This window comes from Fukomys damarensis, unplaced genomic scaffold, assembly GCF_012274545.1.
Source record: "Fukomys damarensis isolate Sample0158 unplaced genomic scaffold, DMR_v1.0_HiC HiC_scaffold_18, whole genome shotgun sequence".
NCBI lineage: Eukaryota > Metazoa > Chordata > Mammalia > Rodentia > Bathyergidae > Fukomys > Fukomys damarensis.
The window spans coordinates 42,792,466-42,818,247 of NW_022900930.1; the positions used below are offsets into that span (position 1 = coordinate 42,792,466).

At 50.6% G+C, this 25,782-nt stretch overlaps 1 protein-coding gene across 1 annotated transcript; it reads right to left on the reverse strand.

The window, feature by feature from the left end:
- Positions 1-20,504: 20,504 nt before the first annotated feature.
- Dok2 (docking protein 2) lies at positions 20,505-25,537 on the reverse strand. The gene is made up of 5 exons (XM_010624537.3): positions 24,658-25,537; positions 23,471-23,752; positions 23,184-23,271; positions 22,219-22,403; positions 20,505-21,522 (listed from the first exon to the last, which is right to left on the reverse strand). Exons 1-5 carry the CDS (start codon positions 24,727-24,729, stop codon positions 20,911-20,913), a joined length of 1,239 nt encoding a protein of 412 aa, XP_010622839.1. The 5' UTR covers positions 24,730-25,537; the 3' UTR covers positions 20,505-20,910.
- Between the last annotated feature and the right edge of the window lie 245 nt (positions 25,538-25,782).

Consider the following 25,782-nt stretch of genomic DNA (forward strand, 5'->3'; position numbering starts at 1 on the left):
AGATTATAAGCATTTGCCAGCGTACCCAGCTGCGAATGTTTGATCTCACACTCGAAAATCACAGGACTCAGCAGGAAATGAGTCAAACTGCAGGGAAAAGCCAGAGGGGGAGAAGCGACTCGGATTCTAAGCTGCTGAAGCTGATACCAGACAATGAGAGTAAAAGTAACAAGTAATTCTTATATTTTTCAAACTGCAAGTTATGCAATTTTTGGCTTGGACAGATGAGAGAGGCAAGTGGGCGACAGCTAGGTGAATGGCACGGTGTATGTATTAAATGTACCTACAGACAGAAGTATGGGTGTACACACAGTCACGCACTGCTGGAGGACAGAGCTGTGTTCTGAGGAACACACTGTAGGAAATTTTGTCATGCAGACGTCACAGGATGTATTAGCATAAACCCAGATAGCTATGGCATCCTAGGCCGTGTAATCTTAGGGAACACCCTCACATTTTTGTTTCAGTGACATAATTGCACACATATACTAGAGAATACTGATACAGTCCGAAGCCATCCATTCCCTTTGTGGGAAACTGAGGCACAGAGAGCATGTAACCAAAGTTGCTCGTTTGCCTGGTCAGGCAGAATTCAGATGAGGAATAGGTCTTTCTGATGCCCCCAGCCAATGACACTAAGATGGCCCTGAGAGCCTTCACCATACAAGGTCCTGGGCCAGGAGAAGGAGCCACACAGCAGATCGAACCTGCACAAAACTGAGCAGGAGATAGTTTGATTTCAGTGTCTTCGACTCTAGGGAGACTCCCTCACTCACCATCCCTTCTGCAGAAGCCTCCAGAGCCCTCCTGCTGCCTCTGTTCTGCCACTGTGAAGACTTGTCCTCCAGAGAGGACTTAGTAGCCTTCCCCACACAAAGCCCTCAATGATTCCTCTGCCGTCCTCTCCAGTCTATTTGCTCTTGTCCTGAAAGATTAAAAGTTTGAACTAATGACAAGAACTTCTTACTGTAGGGTTTTTCCCTGGCATCTGCAAACCAGCAAAGAAGGCACCAAGGGTAGCAGGGAGAGGGGAGAGTACACCCGGCCTCTTTGGCACCGGGGTGGCTCAAGGGTGACTTAGGGATCAGCCTTATTCTCCTCTCTGATGTCCCCTGGCTGCTGTCTTCTTTGACCCGGAGCCCTCTAGCCTTTCCATTTGAAGAGTTGATAAAGAGAATAGCAGATAAGATTATAACATTATTAATCTGCTATTTTTTTAACACAGCGAAATCTCTAATTCTAGATAAAGTCTGTCCCTTCAAAGCCCTCACCTTGGGGGACATATCATTTATTTCAATAATGCTCCCATTCACTTCCGAGTCTCTGTTTTTGAAATATTAAGAATTACCATTATGAAACGCCTGCTATGGATCAAAACCTACGCAGCCACTTTACCCACTGTACCTTATTAAACTCATGAAAGAACTGTCCCCTTTTAAACAAGACAAAGCAAGTTTTATTGTAGCTGTATCAAACCTCATCAGTGGACACAAAAACTCTAATCCTTAATTTTAGTCATCACGCTCAGCTCTCAATGACTCTAGGCTGTTTCCAGAAATCAAATGTACCCTTGAAATGCAAAGAGTGACCCCCACAGAGAACAGTCAAGAGAGTGTGTCATGTTCTCAGCTAGATTTCCCAAAAAGGAGTTCCAGGAATATGCTGTTCCATGGCAACATCTTTGCAGTAAGTTCATGGCCTTCTGAGATGACGTTGATGTGCATGTGTGTACACCTGCGTGCAGGTGTGTATGCGTATACGTGGGTATGTTTGATCAGCCAAGGAACATTAAAAACACAGCCTCCATCCCTACAGCTTCCTGAATGTCTGATCTGATACTCTGAAAGGGAAAAGTCAGAAAGCATCACAGAATTTCTTTCCTGCTGGATGAGTGCTATGGTTTGGATCTGGATGTCTCCCCAAAACCTCGTGTGGTCATAGGCTGGATCTAGATTCTGTGTAGCTAGAATTGATTCATGATGCAATGCCAGGCTCAAGGGCACTAAGATGAAGGGTGTGAGTGCTTCCCACCCTAAGTTGTCTGAATAAGAAAAAAGGGGCAGGGAGACGCTGTTAACCCTCTTGTTACCCTTGCTGCTTTGTGTGAGCCATGTTGTTTCACTCTGGGATGCCTGTTTAGCATCCCTGCCTTGGAGTCAGCTGATTATGGACTGAAACCTCTTTGAACCATAAGCCAAACAAACCCCTTCCCTTCTAATTTTGGGTGTTGGGTATTTTGTCTTGGCAACAAGAGAGAAAGGTAACTAACACAGTGAGGGACATGGCCACCATGTTCCCTTGTGTACTCCTGTGTACCTTCCTTCTCATGTATTTATAGTGACTGTGCAATTCTGGTGACAGAAGAGATTCTTGATTTCCCACTGAAGTGTTACCTGGAAGAACCTCCCCCTGTGGGGGTCCTCAGGGACAACTTTGGGGTTGGCACAGTCTCCTCCCCTTTGGCTCTTCTCTTTTCCTTTATATGGACAACTGAAATTTTCATGATCTTACACTGTTTCACAAGTTCATTGTCAACCTCCCTTCTAAACAGACCCAGGCCCCTCAGTCCCTCAGCTATAGAAATTCTGGGGATGCCGCTGATCATGCGAACCCTTGGTTCTGCTCAACAATCGCTGCTCTCCTTGAAGCCCCTTTGATGCCTTCTCTTCTTTCTTCAAACTTCCAACATCTCCTTGCTCCCCTCAGCCTGTTCTTGTTTTGCTGAGAAAAGAGAAGCTCCCATGGCTGTCCCTGCCATTCCTAGGCCTCGGAGCCTCTCTGTCTCCTGTGACAATGACCACCAGCAACAGTCATGACCAGGTGGGTCACACTTCTGCCTCAAACCCTTTCCTCCCAGTCTGCCAGGATGACACTCTCCAGTAGTCCTTTTTGAGCATCACTGGCCACCTCCTCTACTCTTTTCCGATGGGTCCTCCCATCCCTGCTGCATGGAGAGTAGAGGGACCATCCTTGTACTTCGTATCTTTCCTCTGAACACTTTCAAAGTAGCCCATTCTGTCTCTTGGCTTTAAAATACTCCCTAAGCACTAATAATTAACTCATTCATTCATGTCTCCCTCCCAGACTCCTCTGAGTTTGAGTTCTGTGTGGTACCACTCACCCTCCATCCTCATCCCAGAATCATGATCTTCCCCACCCCTGCTCCTCCTGCAACCATCACTGCCTCGGCTGGTGGCTGCTCCATTCTCCCAGGGACTCAGGCCAAAAGCCTCAGTCACCCCACACCTCTCTCAGAGCTCACCCCAGCAGGAAATGTCAGCTCACATCTCATCACCTCATCTGGATTATTACAGGAGCCCCTCTTGGCGTCCACTCTTGCCTCCCAAAGCCTATCATTCTCAGCATAGCAGCAGGGTGATTGGTTTAAAATTCAGTCAGATCACTAAATTTAACAATGGATAAACAGCCCCCATGGCACAGTGTCCCCCAGCGTGGGCCTTGAATGGGCGTTCAATTGACTATCCACGTGATGAAAAAATTCTCATCAAGTCTCTCTCAAAGACCCTGTTGTGGATTGAACTGTGTCTCTAAAAATGATGTGTTGAAGTCCTAACCCCCAATGTCTCAGCATGTGACCTCCTTTGGAAATAGTTTTTGCTAATGCAATGCAATGCTTTAAGATAGAGTCACAGCGGGGTAGGTGAGACCCAATCAGACATGACTGCTGCTCTTACGAGAAGACAGACACACGGAAAGACCCATAGAAGAGTGTTGTGTAACAGCAATGAGCAGAGGCTGAGGACCACTGAGGATGGCCACGTGAGGGCCAGAGCTGTAGGAGGAGGTAAAGGACTAGGCCCTACCATGCTCAGAGAGAGACACAGTCCCGCTGCACTTTGGTTTGGACTTCAGGTCTCTGGAACTGTGCAACCACAAATTCCTGTCATTTCAAATCACTGGGTTTGTGGCAGCTGTGGGACAGTAATACAGACACTCAGGACCTGAAGAAGACCTCCTTTGGAAGCCTGCAGGCCTCCGATGCCTTTCCAACACTTGCTAGCCTTCCATTTGGGCTAAGATTTTTCTACAGGAGAGTCTCCTCACTAAATGTTAATAACATTGTTTCGTTTCATTATATTTATTTTCATGGTTGCCATCTATTCTGGCAAGTGATAACTGGTTTTCCCTGCACAACAGTAAAAAAACATTTACCTTTTCACATACATAGATTAAGGTAAAATGGGTTTTAAGATATGTTGCTTTACTAGAAATGGCACAAAAATTAGTAAAAATAAAAGAGTAAAAGTGGGACTAGTAACTGAAGTTGAGCACATACCAACTCTCTCTCTCTCTCTCTCTCTTTTGGTACTGGGAACTGAACCCAGGAAATGCAGAGCTACACACCCAGCCCTTTCACCAAATTGCCCAGGCTGGACTCCAATTTATAATCCTCCTGCCTCAGCCTCCCAAGTAGCTAGCACATACCATCTGAAGAAGATAAGACCAGAGAGCCACTATTAATCTCCTTCTAATGTTTCAAATCATAAATGAAAGATAGATGAAAATGAAAATGACAGCACATTTTATCAGTCAGGGAAAACAGGCACAATCATCATCCACGCTACTCTTGTCTTTTCACCCCTTTCCTCACTCCCTGGCTTCTCCCAGTGTTCAAGGTCGACCTGTGGCCAGGCTCCCTCTGGCCACCAGAGACCCAGGCTGGTCACCCGACTTCACTGAGCCGAGAGTCAGAGGTTCCCCCGTGACGCCCTCAACACCGTAGCTGCCACAAAGAGCGACTTTAGGAAAATCCTTGAGATTTCCTAAGACGAGATGTGCTCACTACAGGAGAAGACGAGACAATCTCCAGGTTCTTTTCACTCTGCAAGCTGCTTTCTGGGATGTCAGCGAGTTAGGAAGCTCTCCTACAGGGGAGCGCATTTCATTCAAGAGTCCTTAGGAAGGGGCTAAGCAAATTCACAGGGCTAAGTCCCCACGAGTGGGAGTCCAGGCTGAGCGACAGGCAGGGACAGATACTATTTAGAATTGTTGGGGCCGAGGGGCCCTCCTAAGACCACCCAGCCTGCAACCTGACTCTAGTGAGGCCTCCCAGCACCCAGACCCTACCTCCTCCATGGAACAGGACTTTGTTCCAGGTCACCGCCTCCCATTCTATCAGGGATCAGACAGCCAGGATGGATGCTGCCGCTGTAACTTTTGGAGAGCTAAAGAAAAGTATTTATATACAGGCACATTTTATACACACACAGCACAGAGTTGGGGGTAGGAAGGGACCAGGGAGAAAAATCAGCTTTGCCAACCTAATAAATGTCAATTTCTGAGGGGGGCTGTGGTGGAAGATGAATCCTCAGAACTTTAATTGGAGACATGATGCTCTCACGTTGTCGGCAGCCCCACCTCCCACAGATTCCTCTGCAGATAGAAAGACCCTTGGCTCACTCTAATTGACAGGAGGCCTCTGTCTGCTGGATTTGTTTCTGGGGTGTCTCTATGCAAGACGAGGGGAGTGGGGTTTCTGGTGTCCCTCAAAGAGTAGAAGAAAAGTGGCAGGATGTGGGTCCCAGAAAGCCCAGTGGGCTGAACATTCACACAGATCAAATAGTGCCCCCTTGGTGGCTGTCATGGAGAGATCCAGCAGAGACAACGGCCCTTCCTGGCCAGCACTGCTCTCCCCACACAGCAGCAAGTCAGATGGCTCCTTCGTGGTGTCCTAATCCAGGGATATGGGAGAACGGAGGAAAAAGGACCGTGGATGAGAGCAAGCAAGGGCCTCCCCGTGAGGAGCCATGGCATCCAGTTTGGAGAGAACCATTCTGAGCAGGGCTGCGAGGACTCATAGCCAGTGCCACTGCTGCTAGGCCTTGGGTCCTGTGCCTCAGTTTCCTCATCCATGTCACAGTTGGGATCCCAAATGTCCCCCTAAAAGGCTCACTGTGTGAAGGTTTGGTTGCTGATGGACTTTGGGGAAGTGCTTGGATCATTAGGGCTCCAACTCCATCACTGGCTTAATCCACTGATGAGATCATAATGTGGTGGCATTGGGGGAAGGTGATGGAAACAAGAAGCAGAGTCAAACTGAAGGGAGGCATCACTGCAGGCTATGTCTGGTCGCCGGCTCCTTTCTCTCGCTCTGTCACCTTTTTGCTTCCTGACTGCCAGGAGGTGAGCAGCTTCCTCTGCCGTAATGTGCTGCCTCACCGCAGCCCAGGGTCAACAGAGCCCCGCCACCAAGGACTGAAACCTCTGCAACCATGAGCCAGAGTAAACCTTTCCTTCTCCAGTTTGCTTATGCCTGGTATTAAGTCACCGCAACGGAAAGCTGACTAATGCAGTCTGTGAAAGGGAAATCATCACAGTCTTCATCTCAAAGCCTTGTGAAAGGCTTAGACAGGCCAAGGCAGGTGGGTTAGGGTTGAGGCTAGGGTGGGGCGGGCGGGGTACGCAGCTCAAGCCCAGTGCTTGTAAGATGTAAGGGTTGTTTTGGACTTCTGTTTGGAATCCCATCCTGCTAAAAGGAGCTAGTTGTCTTTTTATTATTTCCGATAAATGCTCTCCTAACTTAAAAAAAAAAAAGTTGCAGGGGTCATAAGAGCTGTCCTTCAGCCAGACATATCTGTTGCTGCCAGAGCTTGGGAGCCAGCTGCAATCTGTGGAGTCCTAGCACCACCCTCAGGGGGATCAGCCATGGTCACTATTGATGCCTGTCCCACCCTAACACTTGGACCAAACACTTCCTTCTCTGTGTGTGGTCGTGGGGTTTGAACCTCGCATGCTGAACATGCAAGCAGCCAAGCACATTCTGCACCACTGAGCTACACCCCAGCCCCTGACCAAACACCATCTAATGAAACACCAAGAAACACTGTTTTTCCTTCAAGACCCCCCACTCCAACTGCTCCTGCTCCCCAGAACCCCCTAGCATTCTCTTTTGACCTCCTGAAGACTCTGGTCTTAGCCCACCTTTTAGTTCATTTTTGTATTAGTAATAGTCCCAGTAACCAGGGTCTGTATAGTACTTTGGTTTACAAAGCAATTTTTTCAGTACTGGGGATTGAACCCAGACCCTTTAGTATGCTGGGCGTGTGCTGTACCACTGGGCTATATCCCCAACACTTACAAAGCAATTTTTAATTTAGGTTTTTGAATTTATGAATACATTCACATGGTACAAAAAATTTTTAATCTGTCATAAAAGGCAAACAGTGAAGAATCTCCACCACCCATTCCCCCATCTCCGACCCTTCCGGACCTCAGCCTATCCCACACAGATAACCATTGTTTTAAATTCCTCAAAGATCCTTCTAGAGTTTCATTCTGTATACTCAGGCAAATATTCCTATTTCCCCTTTTTTAAGAATAACATGTAGCCTACTATACACATTTTCCTGGGTGATGCTTTTTTTCACATGACCTCTCTTAGAAGTGATTGCAAAGCTGTCTTTCTCTTCCCATTTTATAGCTGCACAATTCTCCAACATATGGGTGAATCAAAGCCTTTTAGAGTCTCTCCCTGCAAATGATTATTATTACTGTTATTATTATGGAGTGCTGGGCATGGGACCCAGGGCCTTATGCATGCTAGATTCACTCTACCACAGAGCCACACCCCCAGCCTAAAGAGACCCCTCCTTAGCATCTCCATCATTTCGAATCTCTTCCCCTTCCAAACATCACTGCAACAGCTAGATATAAACAGATCCTTGGCACTTATGCAAATATATTTATAGGACTAATTCCCAGACGTGGAATTGCTAGGTCAGAAGATATGTGTACTTAAAATGTTGATAGATATTGCCAAATTACCCTCCATAGAGGTTACATGCATTTATCTTCCCACGAGAAAGATGAGAGTGCCTATTTCCTTACAATATCACTATTAACGGTATGTTATCAACATTCTGGACTGTTGCCAACCTGATAGGTGGAAAAAAAAACTGTTTATCGCAGAGCAATTTTAATTTACATTCCCCTTATTCTGAATGAGGTTGAGCATCGTTGTATGTATTTAAAAGCCATTTGTATCTCCTTACCTTCAACATACTTTGCTACCCATTTGTCTCCTTTGGTTTTCACAATACCCCTGTGAGATACATGAGGCAAGTACTCCTAATATCTACAATTTAAAATGATAAAGCGAAGGCTGGAGGCATTTAAGATTCTGCCTCAAAGCTGTAGGCTGGTGTGGAAAAGCCAAAACGCCACCTTATTCTTTTTTTTCTGATTGTTTTATTTTTCATCTTATCTTCCCAGTCAAGGAGCACAATTCCTCTCTACCTCTGAATTGCCCCAGGAACCTAGAAGGGGTCTGAGATGCAGCAGAGAGCGAGCCAGGGGCCTGGAGTCCGAGGCCCTGGCTTCTGCTGTTGCTCAGTGAGTTATTGGCTGTGCGCCTCTGGGCAAGGACCCTGACTCTCAGGGGGCAGACATTCCAGATCTGTAAAACCCAGATTTGAGCTAAATCACCAAGGCCCCTTCCAGGGAATGATTACAGTAGGAAGCGCTCCATGAATCTTTTATTATTATTTCTTTTTGAGCAGAGGAAATAAACCTCCCAAGATGAGAACTTCCAAACCGTATCCGTTTATGTGAACCTAGTTTAATCAGAGGTGGTGAGGGAGGAAGCCGGGAAAGGAAGGGGACTGCAGGCGGATCTGGGAAAGAGAGGGGCTGCTCTAGTGCTATGCTGGATTCCGCAGGAAATGAGAGCCCATGGGGAGACGTGTCAGTCTTGCAAGTTGACTGACATCCAGCTTGAAGTGGGCCATGGTGGGAGCGAACCATGGTGGAAATAGTCACACTATGGCAATCAGCAGGTGCTGCAAATAATAGCATCTCCACTCCGGAGCTGATGGCTCGCCCATATTCATCTATACCTGAGGGTCTGCAAAGAATCCTGAGCTCTGGGCCTGGTGGTGCACACCTGTACTGGGAGGACTGCAAGTTTGAGCCCAGCCTGGGCAACTTAGTGGCTTAGTGAAACCCTGTCTCAAAAGAAAAACTAAAAAGGTGGCTGGGGATGTATCTCAGCACCAAGGCCCTGATTCAATCTCTAGTATCAGAAGAAAAAACACATAAGCAAAAGGGGCACGGGAGGTGATGAGATCCCAGGGATCCCAGGGATCGAGGAGAGCTGGGGCATTGAGAGACGTGCTCCCAGGTCACTGCTGGGCTCAGAAAGGACATCAATCAAGCCTAACCCGCCACATCCGCTCCAGCAGGGAGAGCTCAGGACCTAAAGTGAACTGACAGCTTCTGATCCCTGCCGCACACACTCCAGCTGTGTGCCCTTGAAAAAGTTCACTGCAGCGCCTTGAGTTCCTCATCTGAAAAATGGGGAAGTCACAGGATCTAGCTCCCTCAAGGGGGTTTTGCGAAGATTACATTACTGCATAGAAAGCATGGGAACAGTGCCAGGCCATGAAATGCTCAGTGCCTGATAGCTACTGATGCTCTCTCCTTAGAGCTGCGGGGCAAGTGGGCTGGGCTGAGTTTTCACAGCTCTGCCAGGAACTGTGGGATCTTGGGTGATTCCCTTCTTTCCTCTTGACCCATTCCATATCCTCCAAGAAAGGAGCATCCCAGGCGAACGTAGGGCCCTCAGCATTAGCACACCACACCTTGGGGACCTACCAGCCTCCCCTCTAGGCTCCCCATGGTGTCCTGTGCTGTGTCCTTGTCTGTCCCCTGGAGAAGACCCTCAGCAGTGGGCTGACAAAGGGAATCCAGGTTGGCTCTCCCTTCAGCCTCCACCTGCCCTGCTTTTCTCACAGCACTGACTGCTATCAGGCCCACCATTGGTGGTATTTAAATACCGTATTTCCAGTATTTGGTTACTCACCTCCTCTCCCAAAAGCAAGTAAACTCCACAAGGGCAAAGATTTTTGTTCTTTTTGTTCACTCTCTGTGGCCAGGACCAAGAGCCCTGCTTAGCATTTCATTGGTGTTTGATCAATATTTGTTAAATGACTCAATAAATATATCTCCCACCCTCAACCCAAACACACACACACACACACACACACACACACACACACACACACACACACCACACACCACACACAGGCACACTGATACCCTCTATCTAGATCAAATTTCCCGTTGTCACCTATTTCCTGCTAAAATGATCACAATTGAGGTGTTGGCTGATAATGAACTCCAGGCATGACCACTTTATAGAGAGAGAGATTTGCATTTCATACAGCAGGCTTTTAGGAATGATAAAAACCTTACGAGCCCACAGAGGGAAGCTATCATGGGTGAATTATATGGGGGAGGAAACTGGGGGCCCCCTCTCTCCCCACTCAGAGTGCTGTGAGGCAGAGTACCCAGGAGTCAGCCCCTGAATCTCACAGCCTCCAGCCTCACCCCTCTGAAGGCAGTTCGGCTCTCCCAACTCCAGGGGAAGATGCACCCCAGTCTTCACTGCTGACCCCATGCCCACTCCTCTGCCCCAGCCTAGCTCCTCGATATAAGGACTCATTTGGTCTTTGTCTAAAGCATGGATTGTTTAGCAGAGTGTGGAGATACATACCTATCACCCAACACTCTGGGAGGCTGAAGCAGAAGGATCCCAGGTTTGAGCCAAGCCTAGGCAACTTAGCAAGACCTTGCCTCAAAATCAAACTTGGTTTCCTTGAGGTGTCTTTGTTTTTGTTTTTTGCAGTACTGGGGATTAAACTCAGGACCTTGCACTTGCCAGACAGGTATGGTACCACTGAGCTAAATCCCTGGCCCCTCAAAATAAAACTTTGTAAAAGGGCTAGAGATATAGCTCAGTACGAAGACCTTGAATTCAATCCCCAGTTTTTAAAAAAGTGGATTTTTTAGGTTGGGCATGGAGTCAGAGCACCAGCAAAAATGGCTGTTCAGAAAAGGGCTCCCAGCCAGGTCAGGGCTGCCCAGTCTTCAGTTCCCTGAGCCCCTGGTGGTGCAGTGAGGTGCGTTGCTAAGCCAGAACTTCAGGTACCAGAAACCCAGTGCACTGGCAGTCCACTAGGGCCAAGAGGATGAGACGTGCAGCAGGAAGAGCCAGGGAGTCCATCCGTGGAGCCCTGCAGGCAGAGAAACACCCATGCCCAGTCTTCAGCTTGGATCTGGGGAGCCTACCCAGAGAACCCTGAAAACACAGGGAGTAAGCAGAATATCCCTCTGTGTGGGGAGACCCCTGGTGCAGGTGGTGCCTGAGCTTTCCATGGGGACCCCAGCCTGCTGAGCTCTCCTGGTGGGCACCAAAATGAAGGGCTCGGCAGCTGGTGACATAGCAGAGTGCAGCCCTGCTCTAGCAGTGACCTCAGGATGCCCACAGAAGCCAGCAGTGGCAAACCTGGGGAAATTCAGAATGTGACCTTCTTCAGATGTGGCGGGGGAGGTGCAGCCTGTCAACCCTACCGTGCCAATGTGACCGAGGCACCCCTTAAGCTTAGTGCCACCACTCTCAGAACACACTCACCCACCTGCTTGGGTCTTGGAAAGAGCCTCATCTGGTGTGGGGTCCACCAAGGGTTCTGGGCTGTCCCGGGGCCATGAGGGGGACTCTAGTCCACACCGCTGTCCTCCGTGGGGCCTCCGTTGAGCTGCTGGAGATCCTGCCAACTGGTCAGTTCTCCAGCCCCTTCTCTTCCTGGTCCTTCTACTCCTCCTCGGGCCATCCATCATCGGTCCACCTGCCCGGATCAGCAGGAAGGTCAGCTCTTAAAGGAGCCCGCCCAGCCCTGCCATAAGGACCAAAGCCTCCCTCTGCCCTGGCTGTTTGTGCAGCCTCTGGTGAGCCAGGGAGGGAGCCGGCTGAGCCAAAGCCAGGGGACTCCGAGTTCTCCACACCCTGTTCCCTCCACGAGCCCTGTCCCCCTCCCGTGTCCTGTCCGCATCACACGAGCCCCATGCCTCACTGAAGCACAGGTAGCCCTGAGATGCATGAGGATGAGGTCAGCGCTTGCTTGCCTGGGATGCCATGGAGGCGGTAATGACGTATGACAAGATGTCCCCACCCTTGATTTCACCAACCTCCTGAGTCGACAGGCAGGACTACTCCTAGTAGAGGAGGAAACTGAGGCTCAGTGCTGTGAAGGAACTGGCCCAGGGCAGCACAAGTGGCCAAGGCAGCTATTTATCCACCCTTTTCTCTCGCTCCCCACCCCACCATCCTCAGCCATTTTCATTTTATTTTGAGACAGCCTCTCACCAAGTTGCCCAGACGGGCCTCAAACTTGGAATCCTCCTGCCCCAGCCTCCCATGTAGGTGGGAACACAGGAGAGCACCGCCACATCCAGCTCTGACACCTCTCTTATCAACCCCACCCTCTGCCTGGCCTGAATTTAAATAGGGACCAAGGACGTCAGAACCCAGAACTGCCTGCTGAGCCCTGCCTCAGATTTGCCTACCGAGCAAAGCTCAGGATTGCAGGGTGGGCCTGTGGATGGTAGGGAAATGGAGAGGAAAGGAGTCCACACCCCCAGCTTTCCAGGGCAGCTCAGTGGGGTGACCAACAGGAAATGAACAGCCTAGGTCGAAATGCCCTTTAATTAACCTGCCCTCTCAACCCCTCTTCCGCTCCAGCCCTTGCTCAGGACTTGCAGATGTGGCACCATGGGGGGATGGGCAGAGGCCTCAGAAAGCTGGCACGGGGGAGGCAGGAGTCCTCGCCCTCTCGCCCTCTGCCAACCCCATAAAAGGTCAGAGATGATGCTTGGTGGACCTGGAAGCCTCAACATGGGAAGCTGGTCCCGTGTGTGTAGCACAACTGTGATCAAGCTCTCATAAAAGGCAAATGTGACTGAAAGAGGGTTAAAAATGAACTTGACCTCAGCTTTCTTAATGAGAAATAAGCAGCTCACTGGTGGGGTGCATGAGTGCCACCCCCAAGCTCGACTGCCAGCACCACCAAGGAGGAGAAAAGAGGCCTCCCGGGAAAGATAAAGGTGGGCTCCAGTGCAAATGGTGGTGTTCTTGGCAAGGACGAAAGGTTTCCAGAGGAGCCCTTACTCTGGAGGACAATTCATTTGCCTTGAAAAGGGCGTGGGGCCATATGCCTGTCAGTCCAGCACTGTGGAAGGCAGAGGCAGGAAGATCACAAGTTTGAACCCAGCCTGGGCAACTTAGTGACTTAGCAAGACCCCGGTTCAAAATAAAGATAAAAGGGCTGGGAATGTAGCTCAGTATGAAGGCTCTGGGTTCAACCCTCAGTACTGCCAAGAAAGAAGGAAAGAAAGAAAACAGAAAAAGGAGGAAGAGGGAGGGAGGAAGATAGGAATGGTGAAAAGAAAGGGGAAAGAGAAAGAAGGGAAAGAAGAAGGGAAGGAGGGACTGTGTCCCCCAAACCTTCATTTATTCTTTCAACCAAGTAGTTACTTGTACCTAACTTGAGCCAGACATTATGTTCCGTGCCAGGGACATAACAATGGATTAGGTAAAGAATGGATCCTGCCCTGTAGACAGCTGTGATCTAGTGGGAGAGACGGTAAATCTTCAGAACGTTCTCTGGGGCTGGGTGTGGTGGCATACACCTGTAATCCCTGCACTATGGGAGGCTGAGGCAGGAAGACTGCCTGGAGCTCCAGCCCAGCCTGGGCAACTTACTGATTTAGATATTCTGACTCAAATAAAAAATGTTTTTTTAAAAGGACTGGGGATTGTGCTTATTGTGAAGGCCCTGAGTTCAATCCCCAGTACCACAAAAAAGAAAAGAAAAGAAAAAGAATCCTACCTCTCCTCCAACCAAGTTCCCCCACTGCACAAGTTAACTGTGGAAAGATAAAATGGTCTCTCAGTGGTTCCACTGCCTGCCTCACAAGCACAAGGTCCAGAGTTCTATTCCTGGTACCAAAATAAAATAAAATGGGAGTCCGCTTCCCTGTATGAGAAGAGATGACTCTCCCTGCCACCTCTGTGAGCTGTCAGGGTCAACTTCGATCACGGATCACATCCGAACTCTGAGCGCCAGGCGCAGCTCTAGGAGCTGTTCGCCTCCCCACGCTCCGATACCTCCACGGTCCACACACGGAAGTAGGTGCACGTGCCCGAGATGCAGCTGGCAAGAAGCAGAACCAGAACTTGAGCCCAGGAAGTCAGGCTGCGGCCTGTGTGCCTCACCCATGATGCCACGCTGCCTGAAACTGTGCAAGCACGGAAATGCAGCCAGGACTCCAGAGCACTCAGTATCCCCAACACCGCAGCCCCCACAAGCAGAGCCCTCTCTGATCAGACATCTGGGGGCACAAGGCCGACCCTGCCCTAGATGCAGCCCAGCTCTGGGACTCCAGCTCCCCACCAAATCCAGGAAAACTCTGGGCTCCCTCATCTACTCCCTGTCCACCCCGACCAGCAACCCTGGCCAGGGTCAGGCACCCAGGAGCAGGTGTCAAGAGGTGGTACGTGCCAGTAATCCCAGCCCTCTGGGAAGCTGAGGCAGGAGGATCGAAAGTTTGAGCAACTTAGTGAGAACCTGATGCAAAAATAAAAAAGGGATAGGGATGTAGTTCAATGCAGAGACCCAAGATTTGATCCCCAGTACTACATAAAAAGGGGGAGGAAGGAGAGAAGGAAGAAAGGAAGGGGGAAAGAAAAGAAAGGGAAGGGAAAAGGAAGAAAAAAATGAGAGGGGGGGAGGGAGAGGGAGGGAGAGAGAATGAGTTCAGGAAAAGCACAGGAGGGAGAAGCCTGACGGGAGGCTGGAGACTGATGGGCTCCGCTCCGTGCTGGCTGCGGAGGATCAGAGCCAGGCAGTGATGTAGCGCTGCCTGCCAGGGGAAGCCTGCCCAATGCCTAATCAGATCAGACCCCTCCCGGCCCCTCATTCCTCCACCGCCTCTTCCCAGCTCGCAGACCCTGCCTGCCAACCCCACCCTGCCTGAGGTCTCCAGCTGCCCCAGTTGATTTATAAATGGCCTTTGTAGGAGGTGGGCACCTTGGCTAATTGAATCAGTGCCCAGGAGGCAGGAGGCAGGAGGCTGGTTAGCATCACGGCTGAAAGGTGGTGGCAGCAACAGCTTGAGCGGAGTCATCGGGGAAGAGCCGGAGCGAGCGGAGAGGCCGGCAATCTGGGCCTTCATCGAGGCTGAAGTGAAGAGGTGGGGGCTCCCTACAGGGCCTGGCCACTCGGCCATAAGTGTGCGAGCGGCTTCTGCAGACCACAGGCAACACACACACACACACACACACACACACACACACACAAACACACACACACTCACACACAGCTTGCATACTCTGGAAAAAAAAGGAAAAGCAAGAAGAATGTATGGGATGCTGGCTGTGTGCCTTCGCAGTCCATGATCCATACCCACATCTCTACCTGGGGGCCACTCAGGATGCCCTTCTACCTGACCCGTGCCACCTTCGCATAACAGTCACATGCCACACAGTGACACGGCGGTTGCTGCACATAAATTCTGTAAGATTGCAAGAGCTGAAAAATTCTTATCCCTGCTATTGTCTTTGTTCCTGTTCTATGTTTAGCTACATTTAGATACACAGATACCATTACGATACATTTGCCTACAGGATTCAGTTACATGATGCACAGGTTTGTACCCTAGGAGCGGAGCGACACTTTGTGCGCTGTACCTATGTGTATCTATATGATACAGCCTAGGTGTGTAGTCACTGATACCTTGATGGTCACACAAAGAAAACACCCAGTGACAAATTTCCTGGAACAAGTTCCCCTCATTTAGCCACACATGACTGTGCTTAGCAAACAAAGCCTCCTTATAAGTGCTGTGTTTCAGTATGACTCTGCCATGAAGAAGGATAAACCTGAGTCATTTCTGGGAAAATAGATGCACCTTGAGACCATGATGTTGAGTGAAACAAATCAAACATACAAGCTTAAATATCACATGATTTCTTTTATAAGAGAAACCCAAAATATAAATAAAGACTCACATGAAAGACAATAGGAAATAGGGAGATGCTTTTCCAACAGGGAAGAGAACCAACAGATGGAAGAGAGGAGGAGATTTAAAAAAGAAAAAGAATTATGTGTGCCATGTATATGTACAAACTCCCCTATGATTAGTGCAATCACTATGTCCTGTAAACATATGCTAATAAAAAATAAAAATCGAAGAAAAGTGCCCTGGTCTATAAACTTCTCGTGGCATCAAAGCTACCAGAAAGCAGACTCTGGAGCCCAGAGATATTCTCTGGGTGGAACTGTCCCTTGACCTTTTGTCACCCTTCGAGCAGGTCTGTTTCCTCACCTGGACAGTTGGTGGCCTTGCTTCTTTCTGTGTGTCTGTCTGAGGAGGCCACTGCGGGATCTACAAGACGTGGGTTCTGTGGAGCTCCCCGGAACCCCAGATGCCAGTGCAACTGGGAGACGCTTAGTGGCACTTGCTGAATGAAGGAATGATGTGCAGGTCGCAGATGACAGTGGTACGGTTGAGGCAGGCTGCACTAAGGAGGACGCCTCCACCCCCATCGCACCTTCTGAGAGGCCCTGAGTCCCCTCAACGCTTCATTGATACTTTTGTGACCCCTCCCAACTTCCCCAAAAGCTACTTCCCCAGATGCCATCTTTCCTGCGCCACCTACCGCTTCCTCTTGTGAGGCCTGGCCAGCCTCTGGAAGAGCCAGATGCCCCTGAGCCTTGAAAGTAAGGGAGGGCCGAGAGGGGCAGAGTTCAGTCTGGGACCCTCCCCTCTGGGTGGCAGGTTCGCTGTCCCAGAGTGGGATTCAAGGGTCTGAAGGGACAAGTTGTAGAGGCAGATTCTTCAAACTGCCACTACTTCAGGTGATAAAGTCCTTGCTTCAGGGCCAGGGCCCCAACCTAGCCGGATGCCACTAAGCCCCTGGTGGCCTTTTAGGCAAGCTGACACTGCCCCCTGCTGGGCTGAGCTGGCATGGCCACCTCATGTGACCCCTGAGGAAACCGGAAATGTGGCTTCCTTTGCCGAAGGTACCCACTCGCCCCAGCTCCCACCCCTGCCTGAGAAGGGGAAAGGCCCGGCATGGGGCCTTCCTGCCTCCAGGGTCCTGAGGTTGGGATTGGATGTGGACGTCAGGCTCAGAGGAAAGTGGCGGGAAGGCACCTGGCCCACTTCCTCCAGTATATTCGGCTCCAAATCCAACTCAGGCCGACTTAGGTGAGGGCCCATGTGAATCTAAGTGTCTGCTGTCCATTCCCTCCTCAGCTCGAAAGCCCTTGCTAGCTCCAGTCCTGCTCTGGCTGGACAGTAAATATTGCAGAATCTTAGCCTCAGCATGTCAGGAACTGAGCTCAGCTTCCTCTCAAACCTTGAATCCTTCTGGAAACTTCTTTGGGGTCCGCAACCAATAAGATCCCACTCTGTGCAGAAGCCACTTGTCTCAGTACATTCTTTTTAAGGTACTGGGGATTGAACCCAGGACCTTTGCTCTGGTTTGGTCTGGTTTGATTTGGTTTTGAGATAGGGTCTCATTATGTAGTTCAAGCTGGCCTTGAACTGACTACGTAGACCAGGCTGGCCTCAAACTCATGTCAGGTGCCCAGCATGGTGGTGCACACCTGTAATCCCAGCACTCCAGAGGCGTGCACTACCATACCTGGCATTTTCAGACTTTTTAAAAGTATAATTTTTGAGCTGGGCGTTACATTCTTTTTAAGGTACTGGGGATTGAACCCAGGACCTTTGCTCTGGTTTGGTCTGGTTTGATTTGGTTTTGAGATAGGGTCTCATTATGTAGTTCAAGCTGGCCTTGAACTGACTACGTAGACCAGGCTGGCCTCAAACTCATGTCAGGTGCCCAGCATGGTGGTGCACACCTGTAATCCCAGCACTCCAGAGGCGTGCACTACCATACCTGGCATTTTCAGACTTTTTAAAAGTATAATTTTAGCGCTGGGCGTGGTGGTGCATGCCTGTAATCCCAGCACTCGGGAAGCTGAGGCAGGAGGATCGCTGTGAGTTCGAGATCAGCCTGGGCTATATAGTGAGTTCCAGGGCAGTCTCAATTACATAGTGAGATGCTGTCTCAAAAAAAAGTATAATTTTTGTTCAAACGGATAGGGGAACTAGGAAAGGGGGTGGGGGAAAGGAAGGAAGGGAGAGGAAAAAGTGGAAATGAAGCCTTTGTAAATAAGGAGAGAAAGAAGGGTTGAAGGGAAAGAGGGGAATGGTAAAAAATAAGAATGAAGATATATCATGTACAGGTATGAATTCCCTGTGATGAATGTTATCATTATGTATACTTAAAATGCACCAATAAACTTAATAAATTTAAAAAAATTAAGGGCTGGGGATTTAGCTCAGTGGTGCTGTGCCTTGAAAGGGCAAGGTCCTGAGTTTGATCCCCAGTACTGCAAATAAATAAATAAATAATAAAAGTACAATTTTTAGTTATTCTCTTTGTGGTCTTTATGTCTTCATTCCTACTTTAGTTCAACTTTCACTGCTTGCAAACTTCATTCCCAAATTTGAACATCAATGGCATTCAGAGACAGGGTCTCTGAGAAGTAACTGAGGCTTCGGACTCTGCCTTCCTGAATGGACTAAGCCTGTCGTCGTGATAGGTAATCCGGACAATGGCTTTGCTCCCTGACATGTTGCTATCTTTGTCTCATTGTGTGATAGCCTCAGTCACGTCAATATAGGGTGTATAAGGATGAAAAAGAGACTTCAAATAGTATGAGGGAAATATTGTAACTCTCACCCTGTTAGATAACAGGGTTTTTGTGTTCTCTAAAATCAAAGAGTGAATTCTAAGAACAACAGAGATTAAGAGTAGGAATATTTATTGATAGAAAGAGGTACAGCTCCTACCTGAGACGGCTGGCGGGGGGACACACCAGAAAAGTGGGTTGCCCTCGGACCCCACTTCTCCAGGAAGTTTTACAGAGCAAAGCCACAAGGAGAGGTGGGTATAAGGTCAGACAAAACTATAGTCAACCAATAAGGTTGTATGTATGGTCACTTAGGTGTTACTGAGCCAACAGGAAATCACAAAGTGGGACCAAACTATGGTCAATCAGTAAGATTGGAATACAGTCACTTAGATAATATTGATTACATGGGTATCAAATGGGGAAGCAGGTCATATACATGGACCAGACATTCCTTTCTGGGAAGGAATGGGGCTAGGGAAGCTTTGGTCCCCCACCCAAGGTTATTGATGCCTCTTTAGAATATAGATCACTGCTGTTCATCCATAGGGGGAATATGTGGTTGCAGTCATTTTTCCTCGTCTGGAAGCCAGACCTTCAGTGAATGTATCTCTGGACACAGTTGTAATGTTCTTATCTTCCACACTGACTCTCTTGCGGCCCCAGCACTCTCTGAGTACCTATTATATTTTACCTAATTTAGCTGTCTATAATGTTATCATGCAAGAAGACCCTCAGCCGGGTGTGGTGGTGCACACCTGTAATCCCAGCTATAGGGAGGATGAGGCAGGAGAATCCCCACAAGTACAAGTTCAGCCTGGGCTACTTAGTGAGTTCAAAGCCAGTTTGAACTGTGTAACAAGACCTTGTTTTTTTAAAAAGACCCTCACCACATGCTGAGCCATTTCTAGCACCACTCTGTTGGACTCTCCAGCTTCCAGAACTAGGAGTTAAATTAATCTCTATTTTATTTATAAACTACTCAGTCTGTGGCACTTGGTTATAGTAATAGTAAACAGACTAAGACAGATGTCTTTCCTAGGGCACCCTGATGACCTCCTTAGGCTTCTGACTCTGTGGATGGATGCCCACAGCCTAGGCTACCTCACAGTGCTAGGCCCAGCAAGGACCTTGCACTGATCAGCTGGGGCATCTGTCCCATCCTTGGATGGGATCCCCAGAGTTCCCCTGACCTCAGTTCAGCCCAATGCCAGGATGCATTAGTGAGAGGCACAGAAAGGTTTTATTAAACTGTAGACACTTAGCCAGGTATGGTGGCGAATGCCTGTAATCCCAGCAAGAACTGCAAATTTGAGCCCAGCCTGGGCAATTTAGGGGTTTAAGAGACCTGTCTCAAAAAAAAAAAGTTCAAAGGGCTGTATGCCCCAAGTTCAATTCCCAGTACTGTAGGGGGATGAAGGGGGATTAAAGAAGTTCATACAGTGTGCCCTCAAGAGAGAAGAGTATTATGGTCTGGAGCTGGAAAGATTTATGAAGTTTTGGGGGTAGAAACTGGGGGATTTGCGAATCTAGGCAATGCATGAAATCAATTCACAGGTGAAAGACGCATTTAACAGGAGAAAGGCATGAGTGATCTAAGACATTTTGCCTAAAAATATTCTTTGAGCCCCTTGAGTCTGTTTCTCTCTCTTAAGGTCAGGTTTGTACCCTTTGCTTTACTAATACAATGTATGGACTTCAGTATCTTTAAGGGATTTGGCTGTGATGGGCCTGGACGTAAGAAGGAAATAAGTCGAGGAAATAAGGCCCTGGAATACATATATGGACAACCAGTTGCGTTCTGAAGTTGCAATCTTTTCCGAAGCACAATTTAAAAATTACAATTTTCCTTGTCTCCTTCTTTTCTGCCTATCTTTATTCCTTCTCCCCACACCACAGGACTCAGGCCACACAGAAATACTTCAGAAACATTTTAATGCCACACAGAAATCTGAAACCTGCAGAAAGCTGCAGCCACCCTCCTAGGGCCTGAGACCAGGGCTGTTCCCAGAAGGGGACATCAACCAGGGTGACCTGTGGACACGATTTGTCTTCTGCCCTAAATGACCAGGCTCCCTTTAGGGCCAGGAAAGAGAGGAGGAAGTGGAAAAGAAGTAGGAGGAGGGTGGGTCTCTTCAGGCACGCTTCCTGCTCTGGGCTGGTGACTCACCCAGAGGACTCTGGGAGGGACAGTCCATCAGGCTCTGGGGCTCCGGAAGAGGCAAAGGGAGGGGTCCCTGGCAGTAGCCAGAAGACTCCCCAGCAGAACGCCCCACACCACCTCCTCCTGGCCTCTGGCCCCTCCATATGGTACATGGCAACATGGTCCTATCTCCCTGACGCCCCTTCACTTGGGGGCTTTCTTAAGTACAACATTGTCGTACTCAGTCCCCTGTGGCCAGCAAGATACAGAGAAGTCCTTCTGGGGCACACCAGGGCCCCCATCTGCTGTAGCCTTCCTCCTCCATGCCTGCCCCAGCGACTCCTGTGGGGTGTCATACAGGGACAGGGTGGCCACACCCTCAGGCTCATCGTATATGTGGTCGGGCGCGGGGGGTCTGGGCTCCTCAATGCTGTCATACAAAGGGTCTGCAGGGAGCGGGGTAGGGCCTGCCAGGATGCCTGGTAGCCTTTCGCTCAGACAGCGGGCCACCGCATCAAAGGGCACGGCGTACTCGCCCTCAGGGGGCCGTATGCCAGGCTGTGCCCGAGCACTGGGCGACAGCTGCGGTGGGAGTGAGTCGTGGGGCTGGGAGTAGGGGCTCTCGGGCCGGGAAAACATGGTGGCCCCTACAGGTGCTGTGCCTGGCACAAGTGGGGGCCCAGGCGGGGCAGTATTCTTCTGGGCAGCGATGGCCTCTTCCAGAGCCAGGAAGATCTCATTGCCTTGGCGGGTCTCGAACTCAAAGTTTCCCTCTCCAGACACACAGCGCCGGCCGGCCTCAAAGGAGAAGGTCACCTGGAGCGAGGGGAGCTAGGGATTACAGGCAGGCCTTGGGGCCCAGCTGGCCTCCACCAGGAACTGTCTGAGTGGCCCCCGAGCTCTCTTGGCCATGTTTTGCCTCTCTTCTGCCTTCATTTCCCTCCCTCTCACCTACGCACAGTGCTGGGCACACAGTTCCTGCTCCCCAACATCCCATCCACTGTCGCCCTCCCAAGTGGCCCCACCTCTCCTCATTCTTTCTGCTCTATTCCCTTCTGACTCAAGTACGTCTTGTGGCTTTCACTCCTGCTCCCTCTGCTGTTTTCCTCCTTTCTCTCTGCCTTCCTTCCTCCTCTCTCATACCCACTGCCACTCCCTGACCACCTTTCGTTTTTATGGTTTTTTTTTTTAGTACTGGGATTGAACTCAGGACCTGTGCTTATGACAGGCAGCGGAACCACTGAGTTACATCCCCAGCCCACTGACCACTTTTCTTGGCTTGCTCTTTTTTTGTGTGCACCTCCTGTATGCTAGGCAAGTGCTCTACTGCTGATCTACATCCCTAGCCCTTTGCAAAGTATTGTGTTCTGAGACAGGGTCTCACTGGGTGGCCCAGGCTGGGCACCGCCCTCCCACCTCAGCTCTCTCAGTAGCTGGTATTACAGGCATGCGCCACCACCCCGCTGAGCTCTTCCCTTCTCATAACCTGCCCCAGTACAGCCCCTCACTCACCTTGTCCCGCCCAAAGCGCCGCAGAAACCTGTAAGGCCACTCATACAACTGGGTGCCTGGCTCGGGGCCACCCCACAGCTCCAGGGTGCTCACCCCAGCCCTAAGCGTATAGGCTCCCCGGAGCTGGCACCGCTCACTGGCTTCTGTGGGTCTCACAGTCACAGCAAATTCCTTGCAGGAGACCCCTGGGGAGGAGACAGGAGAGAAGAAGGCAGCTAGTGGGAAGCAGCTCCCTTCCTCCTCACGGCCCGTTCTAAATCAGCAGGCTCCACCCTATGGAGAAAACTATTATCCACACACCCGTGACCCTGGCCTGGATCTGGTAGGCCAGGTTACTCCCCAGATGCCAAGTGCCTCTACCCTAGAAGGCACCATCCCCTCAGCCACACTGCCCCAATCTCAGGCCCACATCCTTCCTGCTACTGTTGCCTGAGCCACAGCCTGGTCTTCACCCCATCTCTCACCCCAACAGCGGCTCCCCCTAATGCCCTCAGGGTCACAGCTGCAGGTGAAGCCTGACCCCACCCTCACATGGTGCTCCCTGAGGCAGCACTCAAAGAGAAGACAGGGGAACAGGGGACGCCCGGTGCCTCCAGCCCAGAGGGCACAGAGGGAGCTCCAGCAGGGACTGCCTATCAGCCACAGGTGTGGCGGACACGTTGCACAGCCACAGAGAAAGCACTTGCATTTCAGACAACAGCTCAGGTCCCAGACAGAGAGGGTTTGAGAAGAGGGACCTCACTGGGCCCCTGAGCCTTGCTGTCTCCTACCGGCAGGGCCCCACAAGGCAGGGTGAGCCAAGGGTGACAACTCAAGGCAGCCCCCCCAACCTTGGGCTGTGCCCGGAAGCCAGCAGGAGAGGCTGATAAGGGGCCAGCTGGCAAGAGACAACCACAAGCAGGAAGACTTGGTGGGCAGCTCCACACCTCCTCCCACCCACATGGCACCCACAGCTCCCGACTCACCTGTGGCAGAGCTGCCATACAGTTCGTTCTCCTCCATGTGGGGCCAGCCACCCTTCTCCCCTGGCCCCAAGGACTCCTTCCGCTGCCCCTAGGGAGGAGGTCCAGGTCTCACCATCAGCACCCATCGCAAGGCGCCCACTGGTCCTGTCCGCCCTCTGGATTGGGGTCCCCCACCAAGGAAGCGCCCTGGCATCCTGATCTTGGCTCTCCCACCACTTGCCCACAGGAAGTACCTAACACTCGTCCCCTGCATGCTGCCACCGTGTCTGCACCCTGGGGTGACTCACAGGGAAGGCCAGGAGGCAGATGGCCTGCATCCAGTCATCCCGCTCTGCACTGGGTGCTGCCAGCAGGTACAGGCGCTCCTTGGTCTCCATGACAAAGGCACTGGTGTCCCGGGGGATGCTGGCCTCCCCACCCGCTTCAGCCACCCGCAGGCAGTCACTGAGGCGGATGACCTTCCGGGCAGGCTCTCCTCGGCGCAACTTCTCCGGGCCTTCATGGAGTTCCAGCCGGGCCAGGGCGCAGCCGGACTCCCCATACAGCACAGCTGAGAACCGGCGCCACTTCTGAGCCAGATGGAGGAGTGGGAGCCAAAAGGGGTCCATCCAGAGATGGAGAGACGGTGACCACAGGGGAGAAAAGGGGTCATCAGAGAGGCACTGGGGTGGCAATGTAGGGGTGGGGGGAGAGGGGAAATGACTGCAGGATGGCAGGAGGCAGAGCTGACACAGGGACCACAGGAATTAGAAAGCTGGAGATGAGCCTGGTTCCACCAAGGAGGAGGCCTGTAAGGCCAGCAGATTACCCAGGGCACTGAGAAGCACAGGGATGCTGCCAGAGGATGCAGACTACAGGAAGACAGGCGGGATGCTGCCCAGCCCAGAGACATCATCTTCTCTGTGGAAAGGTCTGGGGGAGGCCCAGCCCCAGGAACTTCCCTCCACCCTCCTGAGCACCCTTCCGCTTCACCACTTGACAGATTGAGCCATGAGCAGGGAGTGAGGGGCTGCCCGGGTGCAGGTCAGCGAAGGAAGAGGACTTCCTCTTTCAGACAGGCCAGGGCAAAAGGAGGTGGGACGTCCTGGGGCCCCAGCTTAACCCCAGCCAAAACCTTCCCTGCCCGGGTGTGATGTGGGGAAGAAATCTCCTCTGTATCCCCCAACTCTTACCTCCGTTCCCTTCCACATTGTCCGCAGGGAAGTCAGCACAGAGCGAAGGATCAAGTCAGCACCCTCCTTCCTCTCCCACCCCCGCCCGGGGACAAAGAGCTCTCAGCAAAGCACACAGTTTGGAGACTGCTTTGAGGCCTGGCTTGGGACACAAGCATCAGTAAGAAAGGAACCCGCCCTTCTCATCTAAGATGACTTCTCATCTAAGTGGACAGGACGGCCCCACAAGGGCTGGGCCACCAGGCTCCCCTCCACCCTGGGAATTTCTAGCAACTCGTGAAGGGGCTCCAGCTGGCTCTCACCTTGCCAAAAGTCTGCTGCTGCTGGAGATGCAGAAGGCCCTGCTTCACGGCCACCTCCTCCATCCTGACCATCGCCGTCCAGCCTCCAGCTCTCTTCTGCGGTGGCTCCCGCCCTCCTCTCTTCTCTCTTCTCTGCCTGCGTTCCTCCTTCTCTCAAGTTCATTTCCTCTCTGCCTAGGGTTTTCTGCACTATTCTAGTCTGCTTGATGACGACAGGCAGATAGGGCCTGTGGTTTCTTGCTGTTTTTTTTTTTTTTTAAGAGTGAGTTGCATGCTCAAGCTTCCTGCATTTCCAGTGAGTAACACACTATTTCAAAAAAGCCAAATTCCAGCTCCTCAGTGACAACTCAGTCATAGAAGCTGATGTGTGGAGTGGCCCACAGGAAAGAGACATAGAAACCAAATTAGACAGTAAAACTAGTAGAAGTCCCCAGGCTCATGTTGGGGACTGAGCACGGCAGGGCTGGAAGAGAACTTAGGACTCAACCACTAAAACTTACTAACTGAAAAAGGGAGGAAATTCAGGCTACGGAAAGTCTGAGGGACTCCTTCAAAGCCACCAAACTTAGTTAAGAACTCAGCCAAACGCATGGCACCGCACACAGAAACACAGGGGACTTCACTTGCGTGCACCTGGCCCAACACCATTTCACACATGCACAGGTGCACCTGTTCCACTGTGTGGGCCACTCCACACCCACGACGGCACAGAGTCGAAAACCCAAACATGCCCTCTGGAGAAGCGACTTGCTCCCCAATGTCACTCAACGGTTAGATTTGGCCTTTCCAGCCCTCCTGAGCATCAGAAGGACTCTTAGGATCCTTTGGATTCTTTTTTTCTTTCTCTTTTTATTTCTGACCAGGGATTGAACCTAGGATCTTCACACTGACCTACATCTCTAGCCTTTTAAATTTTTTTATTTTGAAGGCAAGGTACCAGCGGCACCATGCCTGCATTGCAAGCTCAAGGCTCTGAGTTCTGTACCCTCCTCAAAAAAATTTTTTTATACTGTGAAACAGGGTCTTGCTAAGCCACTAAATTGCTCAGGCTGAGCTCAAACTTGCAATCTCCCTGCCTCAGCCTCCCAGAGTGCTTAAATTACAGGCATGCACTATCACACCTGG